General features: G+C 51.1%; 2 protein-coding genes across 21 annotated transcripts in view; one reads left to right on the forward strand and one right to left on the reverse strand.

Moving 5' to 3' along the window:
• Positions 1-3,769: 3,769 nt before the first annotated feature.
• Positions 3,770-6,523, forward strand: CEBPD (CCAAT enhancer binding protein delta). Its single transcript, XM_069599998.1, has one exon. It carries the CDS (start codon positions 5,005-5,007, stop codon positions 5,773-5,775), a length of 771 nt encoding a protein of 256 aa, XP_069456099.1. The 5' UTR covers positions 3,770-5,004; the 3' UTR covers positions 5,776-6,523.
• Positions 6,524-7,130: 607 nt separating this feature from the next.
• SPIDR (scaffold protein involved in DNA repair) overlaps positions 7,131-16,777 on the reverse strand; it is a 283,040-nt gene continuing 273,393 nt past the window's right edge. For 12 of the 20 annotated variants that reach the window (XM_069599975.1, XM_069599973.1, XM_069599977.1 and 9 more), the window contains 4 exons: positions 13,262-13,355; positions 12,412-12,529; positions 12,141-12,194; positions 7,131-7,425 (listed from right to left, as the gene is read on the reverse strand). In XM_069599975.1, coding sequence (XP_069456076.1) covers positions 7,291-7,425; positions 12,141-12,194; positions 12,412-12,529; positions 13,262-13,355 — 401 coding nt within the window. In that variant the 3' untranslated portion in view covers positions 7,131-7,290. Of the gene's footprint in view, positions 7,426-12,140; positions 12,195-12,411; positions 12,533-13,261; positions 13,356-16,777 lie in introns of all 20 variants that reach the window. The other 8 variants (XM_069599972.1, XM_069599974.1, XM_069599976.1 and 5 more) reach the window with 1 other exon arrangement.

Raw genomic sequence — 16,777 nt, forward strand, 5'->3', positions numbered from 1 at the left:
TTTGAAAGTAAAGTTCCAAAGAATATCAAGAAGAGATAAGAAAGGCTTCCTCAGTGATCAATGCAAAGAAACAGAGGAAAACAATAGAATGGGAAAGACTAGAAGGCTCTTCAAGAAAATTAGAGATACTGAGGGAACATTTCATGTAAAGATGGACACAATAAAGGATAGAAACAGTATGGATCTAACAGAAGCAGAAGAGGTGGCAAGAATACACAGAAGAACTATACAAAAAAGATCTTAATGACCTAGATAACCACGATGGTGTGATCACTCACCTAGAGCCAGACATCCTGGAATGTGAAGTCAAGTGGGCCTCAGAAAGCATCACTATGAACAAAGCTAGCAGAGGTGACAGAATTTCAGTTGAGCTATTTCCAGTCCTAAAAGATGATGCTGTGAAAGTGCTGCACTCAATATGACAGCAAATTTGGAAAACTCAGCAGCGGCCACAGAACTGGAAAAGGTTAGTTTTTATTCCAATCCCAAAGACAATGCCAAAGAATGTTCAAACTACTGCACAATTTCACTCATCTCACACGCTTGGAAAGTAATGCTAAAAATTCTCCAAGCCAGGCTTCAACACTCCGTGAACCAAGAACCAAGATCCAAGATGTTCAAGCTGAATTTAGAAAAGCAGAGGACCAGAGATCAAATTGCCAGCATTCCTTGGATCCTAGAAAAAGCAAGAGAGTTCCAGGAAAACATCTACTTCTGTTTTATTGACAATGCCAAAGCTGTGGATCACAACAAACTATAGAAAATTCTTCAAGAGATGAGAATACCAGACCACCTTACCTGCCTCCTGAGAAATCAATACGCAGTTCAAGAAGCAACAGTTAGAACCAGACATGGAACAACAGACTGGTTCCAAATTGGGAAAGGAGTATATAAAGGCTGTATACTGTCACCTTGTTTATTTAACTTATATGTAGAGTCAGTCAGTTCAGTTACTCAGTCGTGTCCACCTCTTTGCGACCCCACGGACTGCAGCATGCCAGGCTTCCCTGTCCATCACCAACTCCCAGACCTTACTCAAACTCATGTCCATTGAGTCGGTGATGCCATCCAACCATCTCATCCTCTGTTGTCCCCTTCTCCTGTCTTCAATCTTTCCCAGCATCAGGGTCTTAATGACTCTTCCCATCAGGAGACCAAAGTATTTGAGCTTCAGCTTCAGCATCAGTCCTTCCAATGAACTCTTGCTTTTTCTATGATCCAGAGGATGTTGGCAATTTGATCTCTGGTTCCTCTGCCTTTTCTAAATCCAGCTTGAACATCTGGAAGTTCACGGTTCACATACTGTTGAAGCCTGGCTTGGAAAATTTTGAGCATTATTTTGCTAGCATGTGAGATAAGTGCAGTTGTGCAGAATACACCATGCGAAATGCCGGGCCGGATAAAGCACAAGCTGGAATCAAAATTGCCAAGAGAAATATCAATAACCTCAGATATGCAGATGACACCACCCTTATGGCAGAAAGCCAAGAGGACTAAGAGGCTGTTGATTAAAGTGAAAGAGGAGAGTGAAAAAGCTGGCTTAAAATTCAGCATTCAAAAAACTAAGATCATGGCATCTGGTCTCATCACTTCATGGCCAGCAGATGGGGAAACAATGGAAACAGTGACAGACTGTATCTTCTTGGGCTCCAAAATAACTGCAGATGGTGACTGCAGCCATGAAATTAAAAAGACGCTTGCCCCTTGGAAGAAAAGCTATGACCAACCCAGACAGCATATTAAAAAGCAGAGACATTGCTTTGCCAACAAAGGTCCATGTTGTCAAAGGTATGGTTTCTCCAGTAGTCATGTATGGATGTGAAAGTTGGACCATAAAGAAAGCTGAGAGCCAAAGAATTGATGCTTTTGAACTGTGGTGTTCTAAAAGACTCTTGAGAGTCCCTCGGACTGCAAGGAGATCATACCAGTCAATCCTAAAGGAAATCAGTCTTGAATATTCATTGGAAGGACTGATGCTGAAGCTGGAATTCCAATACTTTGGCCACCTAATGCGAAGAACTGACTCATTGGAAAAGATCTTGATGCTGGGAAAGATTGAAGGCAGAAGGAGAAGGGGACAACAGAGGATGAGATGGCTGGATGGCATCATCAACTCAATGGACATGAGTCTGAGCAAGCTCCGGGAGTTGGTAATGGACATGGAGGCCTGGCGTGCTGCAGTCCATGGGGTCACAAAGAGCTGGACACGAGTGAGTGAGCTGAACTGAACAGACAGAATAAAACACACAGAAAAACTTACCCAAGAAGGTAAAGGGCTTCCTTGGTAGCTCAGCTGGTAAATAATCCACCTGCAATGCAGGAGATCCTGTTTTAAATCCTGGGTCAGGAAGATCCACTACAGACGGCATAGGCTACACACTCCAGTATTCCTGGGCTTCCCTAGTGGCTCAGTTAGTAAAGAATCTGCCTGCATTGTGGGAGACCTGCGTTCGATCCCTGGGGTGGGAAATCCCCTGGAGAAGGGACCAACTACCCAGTCCAGTATTCTGGCCTGGTGAATTCCATGGACTGTATAGTCAATGGGGTTGCAAAGAGTCAGACACGACTGAGCAACTTGAACAAGGAGGCAAAAAAATCTATAATCTGAAAACTAAAAGACACTGATGAAAGAAACTGAAGATGATGTAAACAAATGGAAAGATATGCCTTGTTCTCAGACTGAAAGAATCAATATAGTTAAAAGGACCATACTACACAAGACCATCTGCCAATTCAGTGGACTCCAATTCAATGCACACTGATGACCTGTGGCAGGGCTGACAGGCTGGGCTGGGGAGGTAAAGTGCTTCTCCTTCTTTTGTACTACTGGGAACATGAGCCAATTTGTGGCAGGTGGACACCTGACTCACAGAATAAATCTGTTCTCCGCTCTGGATGCTTTGTCATCTGGGGGCTCTGTCTCCTAAATTCCAGAGGCTGAAGTGAATGCAGAATTTCTGACTCATTAAAGTAGGTTTTTAATAAAACACATAGGCTTTAGCAGTGCCATGGATGTGTGACCCCAATACCCAGTGGCTTCATTCTTATAGTCCTTACACAAAAAATATGAGAAAGAGGTTTATCTAAAAAGTCTGTCCTTGTAACTTCACTACTGTCTGACACAGAACAGGAGAATCATCCCCTGTAGAGGGCACTAAAGTCACACTTTCTGTCCTTTTGACACTGGTATGTCTCAGAAACTTCATTTCAGACTTTAATTTGGACAACTCTTCTTGCCTGTATCTTACACCCTATGAAGCACCCAAAAATGATTCCTTGTGAGGACTGACATGTGACCCCTCCAAGTTAGGAACAAGCCAGTCCCACTTTCTAGCCCTGACAGTGCCCCTTAGCTGGAGTGTGTTTCAGGCATGCCCAGTCCCCGGAATTTCTAGAGGACAGATGTATCTGGAAAGTCCACCTGAAGCACAGCATCTGAAAAACGTCCATAGCAACGTTCTACGGACTGGGGGTGGGGGGTGGGCGGAGAGAGTAGAGGAGATAACTTTATTCAGTTAAAAAACAGGGGAAATAAAGGAGGGGGAATCCAAGGCTCCAACATTTTCAAGAAAACAATTTCTTACGTGACCGCCTCCTTTGGACAGTCCTACTCAGAAAACCACACAAAATCACTCAGAAAACTCAAGATTCCTAACAATGAGAAATCATGAACAACTTTGTATTTACCTTGGATAAATTAATACGAAAAGACAGTAGGCGGAGACATTTAAGAAATGAGTGTGAACTACTGACACAAAAGCTAAACTTTAAATTGTTTTATTGTATTTCTATTGCCTTTAAATGTCATAACAAATTCCTACTTTGTTGGTCTATGATCTTTCCTTTCTCATTTTTGGAAAAGGGAAGAAAATTCTTACCGAAAAGTTATCATTAATTACTACTTAATCTAAAAACTATGGGCGTAGCATCTCTCAAGCTCAATCCCAATTTGACATCCGAATCTACTAATCATGTCACCGAATTTCCGTGCAAGTATTTATTTTGCATTCCCTGACTAGGGAGGGCTTTAGTAAAGCGTTTTTTTTGACTTCCAAAATAAATGTCTTTTCTGAGGGTGTGCATGAACCACACATTAGAAGTTACTTTTGGAATACTGTGGAGGGTTGTGGGGCTTGTGGACTGACTGGTGTTGGGAAGCAGCAAAACGAAAAAGGATGTGGACGGAGGCCCAGTCTGAAAACGGACTGTGATGTGAAAAATAGAACTAACCCGAAATGCCTGACCTGAATTGTAGCAAATGTTTACCAACAAAGCCAATTGACGGTCTTCTCAAGTTTTATAAGGTGAAGAGCTAGCAAGTTAATACCTTGTCAGAGCTACTAGTCTAAATATCATCTTTCTCCTAAAGGGGAACTACCCCACTGCTTTGGATCCAAAGGAGCTTCTTTTTGGAACACTGAACAGAAGAAAAAAAAAAAAAAAAAGTAAAGACAGGTCCGAAGTTAAGACACCACCGCAAAATGGCACTGCTCTGTGGACCTGGAAGCAGGGTCCGGGGCTCGGGGCTCACGGGAGCTGAGCTCAGAGTTCTCGGGCGCTCTTGGGGGTTCAAGGGCGCGCGGGGTTCGAGGCTCTCCTTGGCAATAGGCGCGCTCCCCAGACATGGCCGAGCCTCGAGGGGGCAGCGTCCCGACCTCCCCATCCCCGCGATCGGGAAGCACCGCGGCCCGAACTCCCTGAAGCTGCGGGGCAGCGCCCTGGTGCCCTAGTTCGCGAGCCGGTCCGGTGCCCCGTTCTGGTTCCGCCCCGGCTCCGCGGGCGCGGAGGCGCCGACCCACCAGCAGGAAGAAGGAGGCGCGGCCAAGGGAGGGTCGTTCCCGGCAGCGCCGCGCGGGCCGGGCCGGCGGGCAGGAAGCGCGGGGGAGGCGCGCGGGCGGGGGTCCCGCGGTTCGCGGCCGGGGCGGGGCGTGCGCGTCAGCCGGGCTAGAAAAGGCAGCGCCCGGCCCGCCCGGGGACCGCGCTCGCCGCCGGCCCGACGCCGCCATGAGCGCTGCGCTCTTCAGCCTGGACGGCCCAGCGCGCGGCGCGCCCTGGACGGCGGAACCCGCTGCCTTCTACGAGCCCGGCCGCGCGGGGAAGCCGGGTCGCGGAGCCGAGCCGGCCGCGCCCGCCATGTACGACGACGAGAGCGCCATCGACTTCAGCGCCTACATCGACTCCATGGCCGCCGTGCCCACCCTGGAGCTGTGCCACGACGAGCTCTTCGCCGACCTCTTTAACAGCAACCACAAAGCGGGCGCCCTGGAGCTACTGCCCGGGGGACCCGCGCGCCTCGGGGGCCCTGGCCCGGCGCCGCGACCCCTCAAGCGCGAGCCCGACTGGGGTGACGGCGACGCGCCCGGCTCCCTGCTGCCCGCGCAGGTGGCCGCGTGCGCGCAGACAGTGGTGAGCCTCGCGGCCGCTGCGCAACCCACACCGCCCGCGTCGCCAGAGCCGCCGCGCCGGAGCCCCGCGCCCCCAGCGCCCGGGCCCGCGCGAGACAAGGCGGCGGGCAAGCGGGGCCCGGACCGCGGCAGCCCCGAGTACCGGCAGCGACGCGAGCGCAACAACATCGCTGTGCGCAAGAGCCGCGACAAGGCCAAGCGGCGCAACCAGGAGATGCAGCAGAAGCTGGTGGAGCTTTCGGCCGAGAACGAGAAGCTGCAGCAGCGCGTGGAGCAGCTCACGCGGGACCTGGCCGGACTGCGGCGCTTCTTCAAGCAGCTGCCCGGCGCGCCCTTCCTGCCCGGCGCGGGGGCGGCGGACGCGCGGTGACGCGGGGGCCGCGCGGGCTGCGGCCGCATTGCCTGGAGCCGCCGGGCGGGACTCCCGCGCTTGGCCGGGACTCGGACAGCTGCCGCGTGGACCCTAAGTTAATGTGACGGCAGCTTCTCTACATCCTACGCCTAGGATGCAGCTAAGGTACATTCGTAAAAGAGACTTTTCCGACAAGCCTTTGTACTGTAGATACGAGGGAAAGACTGAGCATGCTCATTTTTTATACTGATTTTTACAGTATTTGTAAGAATAAAGACGCGTTAGACCCAATTTGATTCCTGCGCTTGCGGCCCTCCGAACCCGCAGGGGAGGGCGCGTCTGGCTGACTTGCACCCCGGGGCCGGTCATCCCGGGTTGCTTTGCTTCTCAAACAGGCCGAACTCCACCTGCGGGCGTGCTGGTTATCTTGCCGAGATCCGTTCGGGTGGAAGGTGCCCGCGCCCCGGGAACATGTTGGAAACCCTTTGGAGTGCGTCCCACCTCGAGTAGGGGCCTAGGGGCAAGGAGAAGGGGGCTCGGTTACCCGAAAACCAGCCCGACTCATCTTGGCTTTTATGGCATTTGCTTTCACTTTCCTCACTTCTGTAGTCAGCTTCAAGTAGATTTTCCAAGTGCGTGAAGTACAAGTCATGTAGGAGATGGAAAGGACAGTCACAAAGCTACTTAAAACTGGCTACCTTGCCAGTACTTGTAATGTTTCAAAGATTAACCTGGACGAATAAATAAAGTCGTTGCCTTTCCCCCATGAGAGTGGGTACTGGGCAGCCTTTCTTTGTCTTGGCTGCTACCTCTATATTATGTAATTTATTAACTGTGGCCTGTCATGATTATATTGTCATAAGGGAGGAAACAAAATCTTTAGTGTCCAGAGATAATTAATCCGGGGTTTTACTTTTAACTCAGATACTCTGCCAACAAGGTGAACGATGACCCAGCTCTCCTGTGGCAGGGTGGCCTTGTCTCTGCACCCAGTGCTAACCAGACCTGTTGTTCTCTCACGTTATCTATACTTTACCCATAACAGTTGGACCTCTGACACAGTGCCCCCAGAACATTTTCCAAAAAATAATGAACTGCAAAGCACTTAGGTTGGACACTGACTGTGCAGGGCAGTAATAGACGAGAGGACAAAGGTTTGCCCTTTGCTGGGTATTCTTTGGGGGAATGTTAAAAGAAATGGGGAGAAAAACCTGTTGAATCATGGTAAAATTTGAACGGAACACTTTAAAATTACAGGAGGACAAAATAATTTTTTCTACTGTATTATCTAAAATAAATATGAAGGCCTGAAGCTTATTTAAGCTTTAACATGCAGAAAGGTAATAAGAAATATATAATCACAGAAAAAAGTATTTTGATTTATAGTTTACAAAGCCATTTTACTAACATGAAGTTCCATTTCAAGATCATAAAGTACATTCACTCTGCCCAGGGTTAAGAAATTACCCAAACCACCACCACCTCTCAGCCACTTGGTAAAGTTCGCAGATCCTGTGGCCGTTGCCAGGATTCTCAAGAGGCTCTCCCCTCGCTCAGGAGCTCAACCTCCTCCAATCCCATGCTGCTGGTCGGGTGGGTGGTGATGCACCTGACGAAACAGGTTAACGGCCCCACCTCCTTTCCGAGGACACTCCTCACTTCGTAACTCTGCAGGGAGGAGAGGCAGGCTGGTTAGAGCAAACAGCCCTGGACACCCTGTTCCCCGGCGACTCAGCACACCACAGCCAGAGCAGGAGGCCCTTCCCTGGCCCGTGACCCTCTCGGAGGTGAGAATAGGCTGCGATACAAGCAAAGGAACTGCTTTTTTCTGGTAGCTGAGTTCATTTTTACACAAGAACATTAAGAATGTCTCTTACCGATGTCTTGTCAGTGGATACAAGGTGCACACCTCTCAGCTAGGACAGAAGCTGGGGGGGAAGCACACGTGAAGCCGTGCCCCGGGTCCCAGCGGGAGCTCCATCATGCCTGCCGCTGACTCCCACTTCCGTAGTCGACCAGCACTTCTGGTCAAGGACTTGCTCTGCCTGCCTCAACAAGGTCTCATCTCTCCCAGAGCTGCCCTGAGCTGGGCGCCTCTCCCCACGTTGTAGAAAGGCCTGCCTTCCGTCTCACTGTCTGATGACAATCTCAGGGAACAGGTTAGCCGTGGGCACTCATCATGTCCACGTGGGAATGCACAGCTCCAGGCGGTGGGGCCCGGGGACCAGGTGGGGCAGTATGTTGTGCCCTCCTGGTCTCCAGGTATCAGACCTCGGGACACTTTGGGGGGATAGGGCTGAATATAAAGAGAGGCTCATTGGTCTAGAGGAAGACTGAAGCCCCAGAAGGTCACGTGTTCTTTGGGAAGTTCCTCCGCAGGACCTGAGGCGCAGTGCTGAGGCTCCTCCCAGCCCTGCTCTGTGCCAGACACCTGATGGATGTCTGTGATCACTGAGTTCAGTGCTAACTTGCCCCGTCCAACATTGACATGTCCTGGCAGGGAGACCCAGGCCAGGCGGTCAGACAGCATGGCCAGGGTTGGCGCGTCTGTGTTCCTGATGGGCGCCTCACTGCCCTCAGCCCGTGTCTGGCTTCTTGTGAGCACGGTGTGGTGGGAAGGGGCCATCTTCTGCCTTGCTCAGGACCAGACACATGCCGTGAGGGGATCCAGACCGTGCGGGTCTCTGGCTCAGGGCCCAGCGAGGTCCCAGCCTACAGGAGCATAAGGGCCAGCCAGGGACCGGGGACATCTGTGACCCCAGTCTAGCCTTGTGACCGCTGCCCAGCAGAGCCGTGTCCAGACAGTGGGTCTGTGTGCACAGCGTGGACACAATGAGCCCTGAGATGGCTCCTTCTGCAGCAGTAAATGTCCAGATTGGTCTGGGATGTAGACGCTGTGAAGCCAGCTCACTGCAGTCCCTGTCTCCCACCTACAAGACAGGCACAGCACCAAATGCCGTTTCCCCACTGTGGTTCACAGGGAGCTCCAACCTCCCTGGTAGCATGCTTAGGTAAAGCGGGGGAGAGAACTGAGGTCCAAACAGGTGAAGAGGGGAAATGAAAGGATGAGACTGGACCATGTGGAGGCCTCCCGCTGGGCTCCTGTGGCCAAGACATCAAGGTCACAGTCCCTCGGTCACTCCCAGGGCTTCTGTGCTCATGAGGGGTCTCGCACAGGCGCAGTAGCAGGAAGGCGGCAGAGATGCTGGAGAAGGGGGCGGGAGGTTCCCACTCAGGGCTGGGAGGGCAATGGTGATGCTGTATGCCACTGTGTTGTCTACGAGGGCTTCCCCTGGTGTATCCACGGGGGGCCCAGGTCCCCTGGATACAAGCACTGAACTCTGACTTGGAAAGAACAGTCTGAAAAATACCCTGTTATTAAAATGCCAGGTTTGGCAGCTATAGTTTTCAATAATAACTATCATTTATAAATGGAGATTTACTTATATCTATATTTGGGGGAAATTAACATGAATAAGTTAAAAACAATCACACTACCAAACTCACACGTGCTAGTCACATGAATACATGTATTTGTGTATGTGAGTATAAAACGTGCCTCTGTTTTTAAAAGGTGTGGTGTATTTTCTTTGACTCTTGCTTCTGTGATGTCACTCAGCTAGAGTGGTGGGTGTGACTACTGCCTTTACATCTGAAGCTGGACCTTGTTAAGTGGAGGCCTGAGACCCAGCACTCCTGGGTCCTGACCAGAAGTGGCACAGTTTGTTCTGGGAATGCAGTCATGGTTCTCATGGAGAGTCATCCGATTCTTTGCAATTTGTGAATATACACCCGCGCCCCAAGCTGACAGAGTCCAGGCGATCTTCGTGGCCAGTGCCCCCACACAAGTCTCACCCCCACCCGTGTCTACTTCCTTCCAGGTAGACATAAAGCCCGAGAGTCCACTCAGTGCAGAGCTGGGGTTGGGGGTGACGAGCTTGGCACCTCCCCAGTCCTGCTGGCCTCGCCTCTGCCAGCAGAGCAGCACAAAGGGGACACGGAGGTGCTCGCCACTGGGCCTCTTGGCCAGGGCACTGCTGCACACACCCCACACACGTGGATCACATACACACAAGCACACACAAGCCTCCTGAGCTCTCTAGGATGCAAGCAGTCGAGAAGTCGAATGTGTGGGAGGTACAGCCTGCCTCCATTAAAAGGGAGTAAGTGAATGAGTGGATTCCTACCAGGCCCTTCAGACTCCAGGCCCCTGAAGAGAGCGGGAGCCCAGGGCCCAGGAAAGGCACCCAGGTTACTGCAGGGCCCATGGGTGCTCTGGGTGCCATCCCCAACACTCGGCCATGGGCCTCAATTCGTTCTGCTGTGTTCTTGAGAACTCCCCCAGCATCCTCCACGGTAACAAGTTCCAAATGGCTCTGACACAGACAGAGCTCTCCTCCCTGAGGGCACAAGGTGAGGTGGACCTGCCATATTTAGTGTCTGTTTAAAGCCCCCTACCTTGGAACTCTCCAATCCATGAGCCTTACCCAAGGACCAACAGTCACTGAACCACGGGCTCACCACCTGTGAAACACAGGACTTCCATCTGAAGAGAACACACGCAGGGTCCCTGTCGTCCCCACCCAGGCTGGCTACCCTCTAGGTGTCACTTGAGAAGACTGCGATGACCTTCCCTCTGCGGGTCTCTCTGCATCCGACAGGAGCCCTGTCCCTGTGGCCTCTCCAGTCAGCATGGCCTCTGCCCATCTTGAGGACAGCAGGTAACTGCTGATTCCCATCGCACTTGCACACGGTCAGGGACACCTGTCCACAAGCCCTCCTCGAGACATCGGTCCCCACCACTTGCACACGGTCAGGGACACCTGTCCACAAGCCCTCCTCGAGACATCGGTCCCCACCACACAGCAGCCCCTTGGATGAAGGTTTGTTGGGGGGAGGGGGCGGGGGGTCGCCAAGTTGCTCTAAAGAGGTGCATGAGGCCAGGGATTCGAGCTGGAACCGCAGCCAGACCAGGGCTCCTTACAGATTCTGTGCACAGACATTCTGATTTACTCAAAACTGACATCTGGTGTAAAGTGAAGAGTGTAATAAGGGCCACTTCTCCCCCACCCCTAAGCCCAGGAGGGGCTGGCAAGCAGCTAGGAGGGCTGCATGGAGCCTCCAAATTCAGGCTGGATGCAGAGCGGGCCTGTGGCTGTGGGAACCCGTAGCTCTGCCGATGTGAGCATCCTCTTTGCCAGCAACTGCAAGAGTTGTTCATGTCTGCCACCTGAGTTTTGAACCCTGAGGGCAGACATGCAAGCCCCTCACAGCTTCTGCACAGCTCTGACATGGACAGAGCTCTCTGCTCCATAAGGCTGTGAGGCAAGGCAGGTGTGTGAAATTAGGTGGGTGTGTAACGGAATGCAAGTATGTAAGGTAAAGTGGATGTGTAAGGTGAGATAGGTGTATAAGGTAATACCAGTGTGTAAGGTGAGCTGGATGTGTAAAGTGAGATGGGTATGCAAGGTGAGATGGGTGTGCAAGGTAAGGTAGGCATGTAGGTGAGGTGGGTGTGTAAGGTGAGGTGGGTGTGTAAGGTGAGGTGGGTGTGTGAGGGAATGCCAGTGTGTAAATTGAGGTGGGAGTATAACGTAACAGGTGTGTAAGGTAACAGGTATGTGAGGTAAGGTGGGTGTATAAGGTAAAGTGGGTGTGTAAGGTGATATGGATGTGTAAGGAGATAGATGTGTAAGGTGAGATGGGTGTACAAGATAAGGTAGGCATGTAGGTGAGGTGGGTGTGTAAGGTGAGGTGGGTGTGTAAGGTGAGGTGGGTGTGTAAGGTGAGGTAGGTGTGTAAGGTAAGGTGGGTAAAGGAATGCAGGTGTGTAAGGTGAGGTGGATGTGTAAGGGAATGTCAGTCTAAGTTGAGGTGGGTGTGTAAGGTAACAGGTGTGTGAGGTAAGTGGGTGTGTAAGGTAAGGTGGGTGTGTAAGGTGAGATGGATGTGTAAGGTAATGCCAGTGTGTAAAGTGAGGTGTGTATGCTCAGGTGGCAGTCTCTTTCAGGAGCATGCCTCACACCTCTTCACAAAGCCACCACCATTAAGTTAGGGCAGCTCTGAGAGGTTTCCATGCACTCAGACTCTAGAATACCCAGCAATTTAAAAACTGTATGTCTCAGATAGCTGTTCTACTAGGTCTAACTTGAAACCTTGAGACCATCCTATCACAGTGGAAGCCAGGGGACAGAGCCCCAGGCTCTGCTCCCCATCTCCTGCAGGACTGATGAGAAGAACCTCAGTTCCGAAAGGGAAAGGCGTGAGTCAGGAGGAAGCAGGGACCGAGCTGAGGCTCCAGAGTCTGACCTCTGTTGGTGCCCAGCACACGAGGAACAGGGAGAGGGGAGAAGCACACACCCAGGGGCTGGGCCTCCACTTACCTCATCCTCACAGGCAGCGAACCTCAGGAGCGAAGAGATGCTGTCTTGTAGCAGCTGCAAGAACCACCAAGGGGGCTGGGTCAGCACCCCACCCCACTCTCCGGAAATACCCCTCCCGGGGACTGACATGTGGCTCAAGGCCACCAGCTCCACCGCAGAGACTTGAGCCTTCCCTCCCCAGGAAGAGACCAGGAGAGGCAGCCCCCGCCTGGCCGCAGGTGAAGGGGCCCTGGAGGTGGACACGGAGGCACCAGCCCCTGGCAGCTCCTACCTTGACCCTGATTGTGCACCGGGGTCGCGAGGCGGAGTCCAGGAAGACCTGCAGGTGCCTCCTGAGGACGGGCGAGGTGACCGCACGGGAGCAGTCCCCACAGGAGAAGGCGCCCCTGCTGCTGGAGACAAGAGGGCAGAGAGCGGGAGCCTGGTGGGGACAGACAGTCCCTGCACCCCGGTGTCTGGGGGTCACATTCAGAAACCCAGGTCTTGATACAGGCCCGAAGCAGCCTGGGCGCAGAGATCTGGCCACTTGTAGGGTGGCCGGAGGAGGGAGAGACCTGGCAGGGAGCTCACCCGGCTGAGCACCCGGCCAACAAGGGGCGGGGCCAGGGAGACCTGCTCTGGTCACCTTCGTCCCTGCTCCTTCCTGCCTCCCAGGAACCTAGCTCCACGCTCCTGCTGTCTCCAAGCCCTGCCCCGCGCTGTCTGGTCTGGGCCTGAGGCCACCACCCAGGAGGTTCCAGCAGCAGGAAAGTGAGGGCGCCCTGGGTGCCTCTAACGGCCAGTGGGGCCAGAGGACTGGCTCGGAGGATGGGCCCAGGGTGTGTGGGGGGCAGGGGGCAGTAACACTGGGCAGGAAGGGACGCCAGCTTGTGAAGGGTCGCCCGTGCGGTCACCAGCGTGCCACACATTTGTGTTTGCCCTGAGTTCTTTCTCTCCCATCTGACAACGGAGGAGCTGAGGAAGCCCGCTCTTTTCTCTTCTAGGACCAGAGGAGCCTCAGGGAGCAGCAGGAGCCCAGTGGTGACCTGGGGAGAAAACGCGCCCAGCCTCCTGCGGCAGCTTGGCCGCCCCATGTGCCCCCTTGGCCCCAGGCCGCAGGGTTCCTGGTGGCTGCCCCCTACCTGTCTGCCAGGCTCCGTTCCAGTCTCTCGCTGCCACACAGATCACACACAGGCCACGAGCAGGCGGTGCTCTCGTCCACAGCGACCACAGTGCCTGGGATCAGGGAAGCAGAGCTGGGCTCAGAGGCAGCTCTGTCCCCCAGCCTCTCTGTGCCCCTTAGAGGTCACAGATGGTAACGGGAGGTGCCCAGGTTTGTTTCCTCAATTTTGAGTTTATATAAATGCTCCTAAACTTATTATTATTACTTCCCTGGTGGCTCACACGGTAAAGCATCTGCCTACAATGTGGGAGACCCAGGTTCAATCCCTGGGTTGGGAAGATCTCCTGGAGGAGGAAATGGCAACCCACTCCAGTATTCTTGCCTGGAAAATCCCATGGACAGAGGAACCTGGTAGGCTATAGTCCATGGGGTTGCAAAGAGTTGGACACGACTGAACAACTTCACTTTCACTTTCACACTTATTATAATTCCCATTTATTGCACTAAATTACAGCAAAGGACAAGTTTTAAAGCGTAAGCCTATTACCAGCTACCCAAGTATTTTCATCTTTGCCTTCTCCCAGCATGCGTGTTATGAGTACATGACAAGCACGCATGCCTGCGCCGTCATGTCCTGCCCTGAGGCTCTGCATGGCTGAAGATTTACGTCAGGGTTCCCCTGACCACTCTCCAGACTGGACACTAGGCATCCAAACTGCTCTATGACAAGGCAGCAGGCATCTGTCTACTTGGCCCCTTCCGTGAAGGGCCTTTCCCCCAGAATGGGCTCATGGAGTGGAGTCACTGTACCCAAAAGTGTGAGCCCAGAGATGGCAAAAACCCTCAGAGGTGCATCCCACAGAACCTCTGGCTCACACTGTTCACACTGGCCCACTGCCTGGATGTTTACAGGAAGTATCTGCCTCCTGGATGGTGGAATAGAATCCCACAGCTAGGTTTCCACTTTCTTGATAAGGAAAGATTCTTACTGGTTTGTTAGGATCTCCTCTTATGTGGTTTCTCTATTTCTCTTTACCCCAACATTTGTGATTTATTTATTCAACAAACAAATATGTATACAATGTTTTTTAGTGTGGGATATACATGTAGCACTATGAACATAAGAATAAATGCCACAATCTACAAATGGACTCCACAGTCTGACTGGGAAAGCAGATAAACAAATGAGTAAAAATATCATGAAATATGGGAGACAATATCCACAAAAGACACTCTGATAAAGGATTGCTATACAAAATATACAAATAACTGTTAAGACTCAATAATAAGAACTAGAATAACCTGATTAAAAAATGGGCCAAAAACTTTGACAGACACTTCGCCAGAGAAGATACACAGATGACAAAGAAGCACAAGAAAAGATGTCCAGTGTCACGTCATGAGGGAAATGCAAATGAACACAGCAATGAGACACCCTGTACACCTATGAACACAGAAGTGAGACACCCCTGCACACCTATGAACACAGAAGTGAGACACCCCTGCACACCTATGAACACAGCAGTGAGACACCCCTGCACACCTATGAACATAACAATGAGTCACCGCTGCATACCTATGAACACAGCAGTGAGACACCCCTGAACACCTATGAACACAGCAGTGAGACACTGCTGCACACCTATGAACACAGTAGTGAGACACCCTGCACACCTATGAACACAGTAATGAGACACCCCTGCACACCTATGAACGCAGCAGTGAGACACCCCTGCACACCTATGAACACAGAAGTGAGACACCCCTACACACCTATGAACACAGCAGTGAGACACCCCTGAACACCTATGAACACAACAATTAGTCACCGCTGCACACCTATGAACGCAGCAGTGAGCCACCCCTGAACACCTATGAACACAGAAGTGAGACACTGCTGCACACCTATGAGCACAGCAATGACACACCCCTGCACACCTATGAACACAGCAATGACACCCCTGCACACCTATGAACATAGCAATGAGACACTGCTGCATACCTACAGAGACGGCTAAGTCCTGAGCATTGACGCACCAAATGGTTCTGAGGATGTGGAGCAACAGGAGCTTGCAGTCACTGCTGGTGGTAATAAAACATGGACGGCTACTGTGGACGGTTTGGCAATTTCTTAGGCAATTAAACACTATCCTATGGTACAATGAACCAATCACACTCCTTGGTATTTTCACAAAGGAGTTGAAAACACAGGTCCACATAAACACTGGCATGTGGCTATTTACTCTTAATTACCAAAACATGGAAGCAACCAAGAAGTCCTTCAGTAGGTGAATGGATACATAAAGTCTGGCTTACCTAGAAAGTGCAACAGTGTTCAGTAATTTTTAATAAATGAGCTCTCCTGTCATGAAAAGACATGAAGGAACCTTAAATGCATATTACTAACTGAAAGAAGCCAATCTCAAAAGGCTACAGACTGTATGATTCCAACTATAGGACATTGTAGCAAAAGCAAAACTATACAGATTGTGAAAAGATCAGTGGTTGCCAGGTATTAAGGGGGAGAGAGGGCTGAAGAGGTGGAGCACAGACGTTTTAGGTCAGGAAAAGCACTCGGTACAACACTGTAATGATGGCTGCATGTCATAAGTTTGTCTAAATCCACGCAATGTAGTCACCAAGAGTGACCCCGGCTATAGCTATGACTCTGGGTGATGACAATGTGTCGGTACAGGTTCATCAGTTACAACCAATGCACCATCTGGTGGGAATGCTGACGGTGGGGGAGGTTGTGCATTTGTGGGGGTAGAAAGAATGTGCAAAATCTCTGAACCTTCTGCTCAATTTTGCTAAAACTGCTCTAAAAACTAGTGTCTTGAAAAAAAAAAAAAAGTAGAATATAAAATACATGCTAAATTGAGAAATGTAAAAGACCCCTGAGAGGGGCATAAGAGAGGCCCTCTAGGCTGGCCTAAGTGTCAGGGGAGGCTTCCTGAAAGAATGGAGCTGAGGTGGGGCTGCTGGTAGGGAGGGGCACAGGTCCACCCTTTGCCCTGAGGTGGGACTGGAGGCCAGAGAGGCAGAGAAAAAGGCAGGTGAGACGGCAGGCCAGCACCTTCCAAGTCTCCTTGGGATTCTAGACTTGATCTTGGAAGGGATGAGAAGCCAGGAAGGAATTTTAAACAGGAGACTGAGTTGGTCTAATTTTCTTAGAATGTGAAGCACTGTACATATCATCAAGATACACTGCGAATCTCAGACCATCCTTGTTGAAGAGTGGTGAAATGAGACATCTGAGAAAAAGTAAGATGTGAACTAAGTTTCCAGAGAAACAGGAGAGTCATCCTTCCCACTCTTGGAGCAAAGAATTTAATTTTCCACTAGAACAAACATTAGGAGAAAATTTATCTGCAGAGGATAAAATAATGAGAACTAAGTAGGCTTGGTTTATTAAAACGCATTCCTGCAATGCATCCTTGAATGACTTTTTGAAAATGAAAATAATACATCCTGATTTAAAAAAGACTGCCTAGCTAATTTCATTGTTCTTACAAATCTAATCAAGATTGAGTCA

Source organism: Ovis canadensis, chromosome 9 (genome assembly GCF_042477335.2).
Source record: "Ovis canadensis isolate MfBH-ARS-UI-01 breed Bighorn chromosome 9, ARS-UI_OviCan_v2, whole genome shotgun sequence".
Taxonomy (NCBI): domain Eukaryota; kingdom Metazoa; phylum Chordata; class Mammalia; order Artiodactyla; family Bovidae; genus Ovis; species Ovis canadensis.

Coding starts and splice junctions, on each gene's coding strand:
- CEBPD (XM_069599998.1), top strand. CDS start 5,005: ATGAGCGCTGCGCTCTTCAGCCTGGACGGCCCAGCGCGCGGCGCGCCC.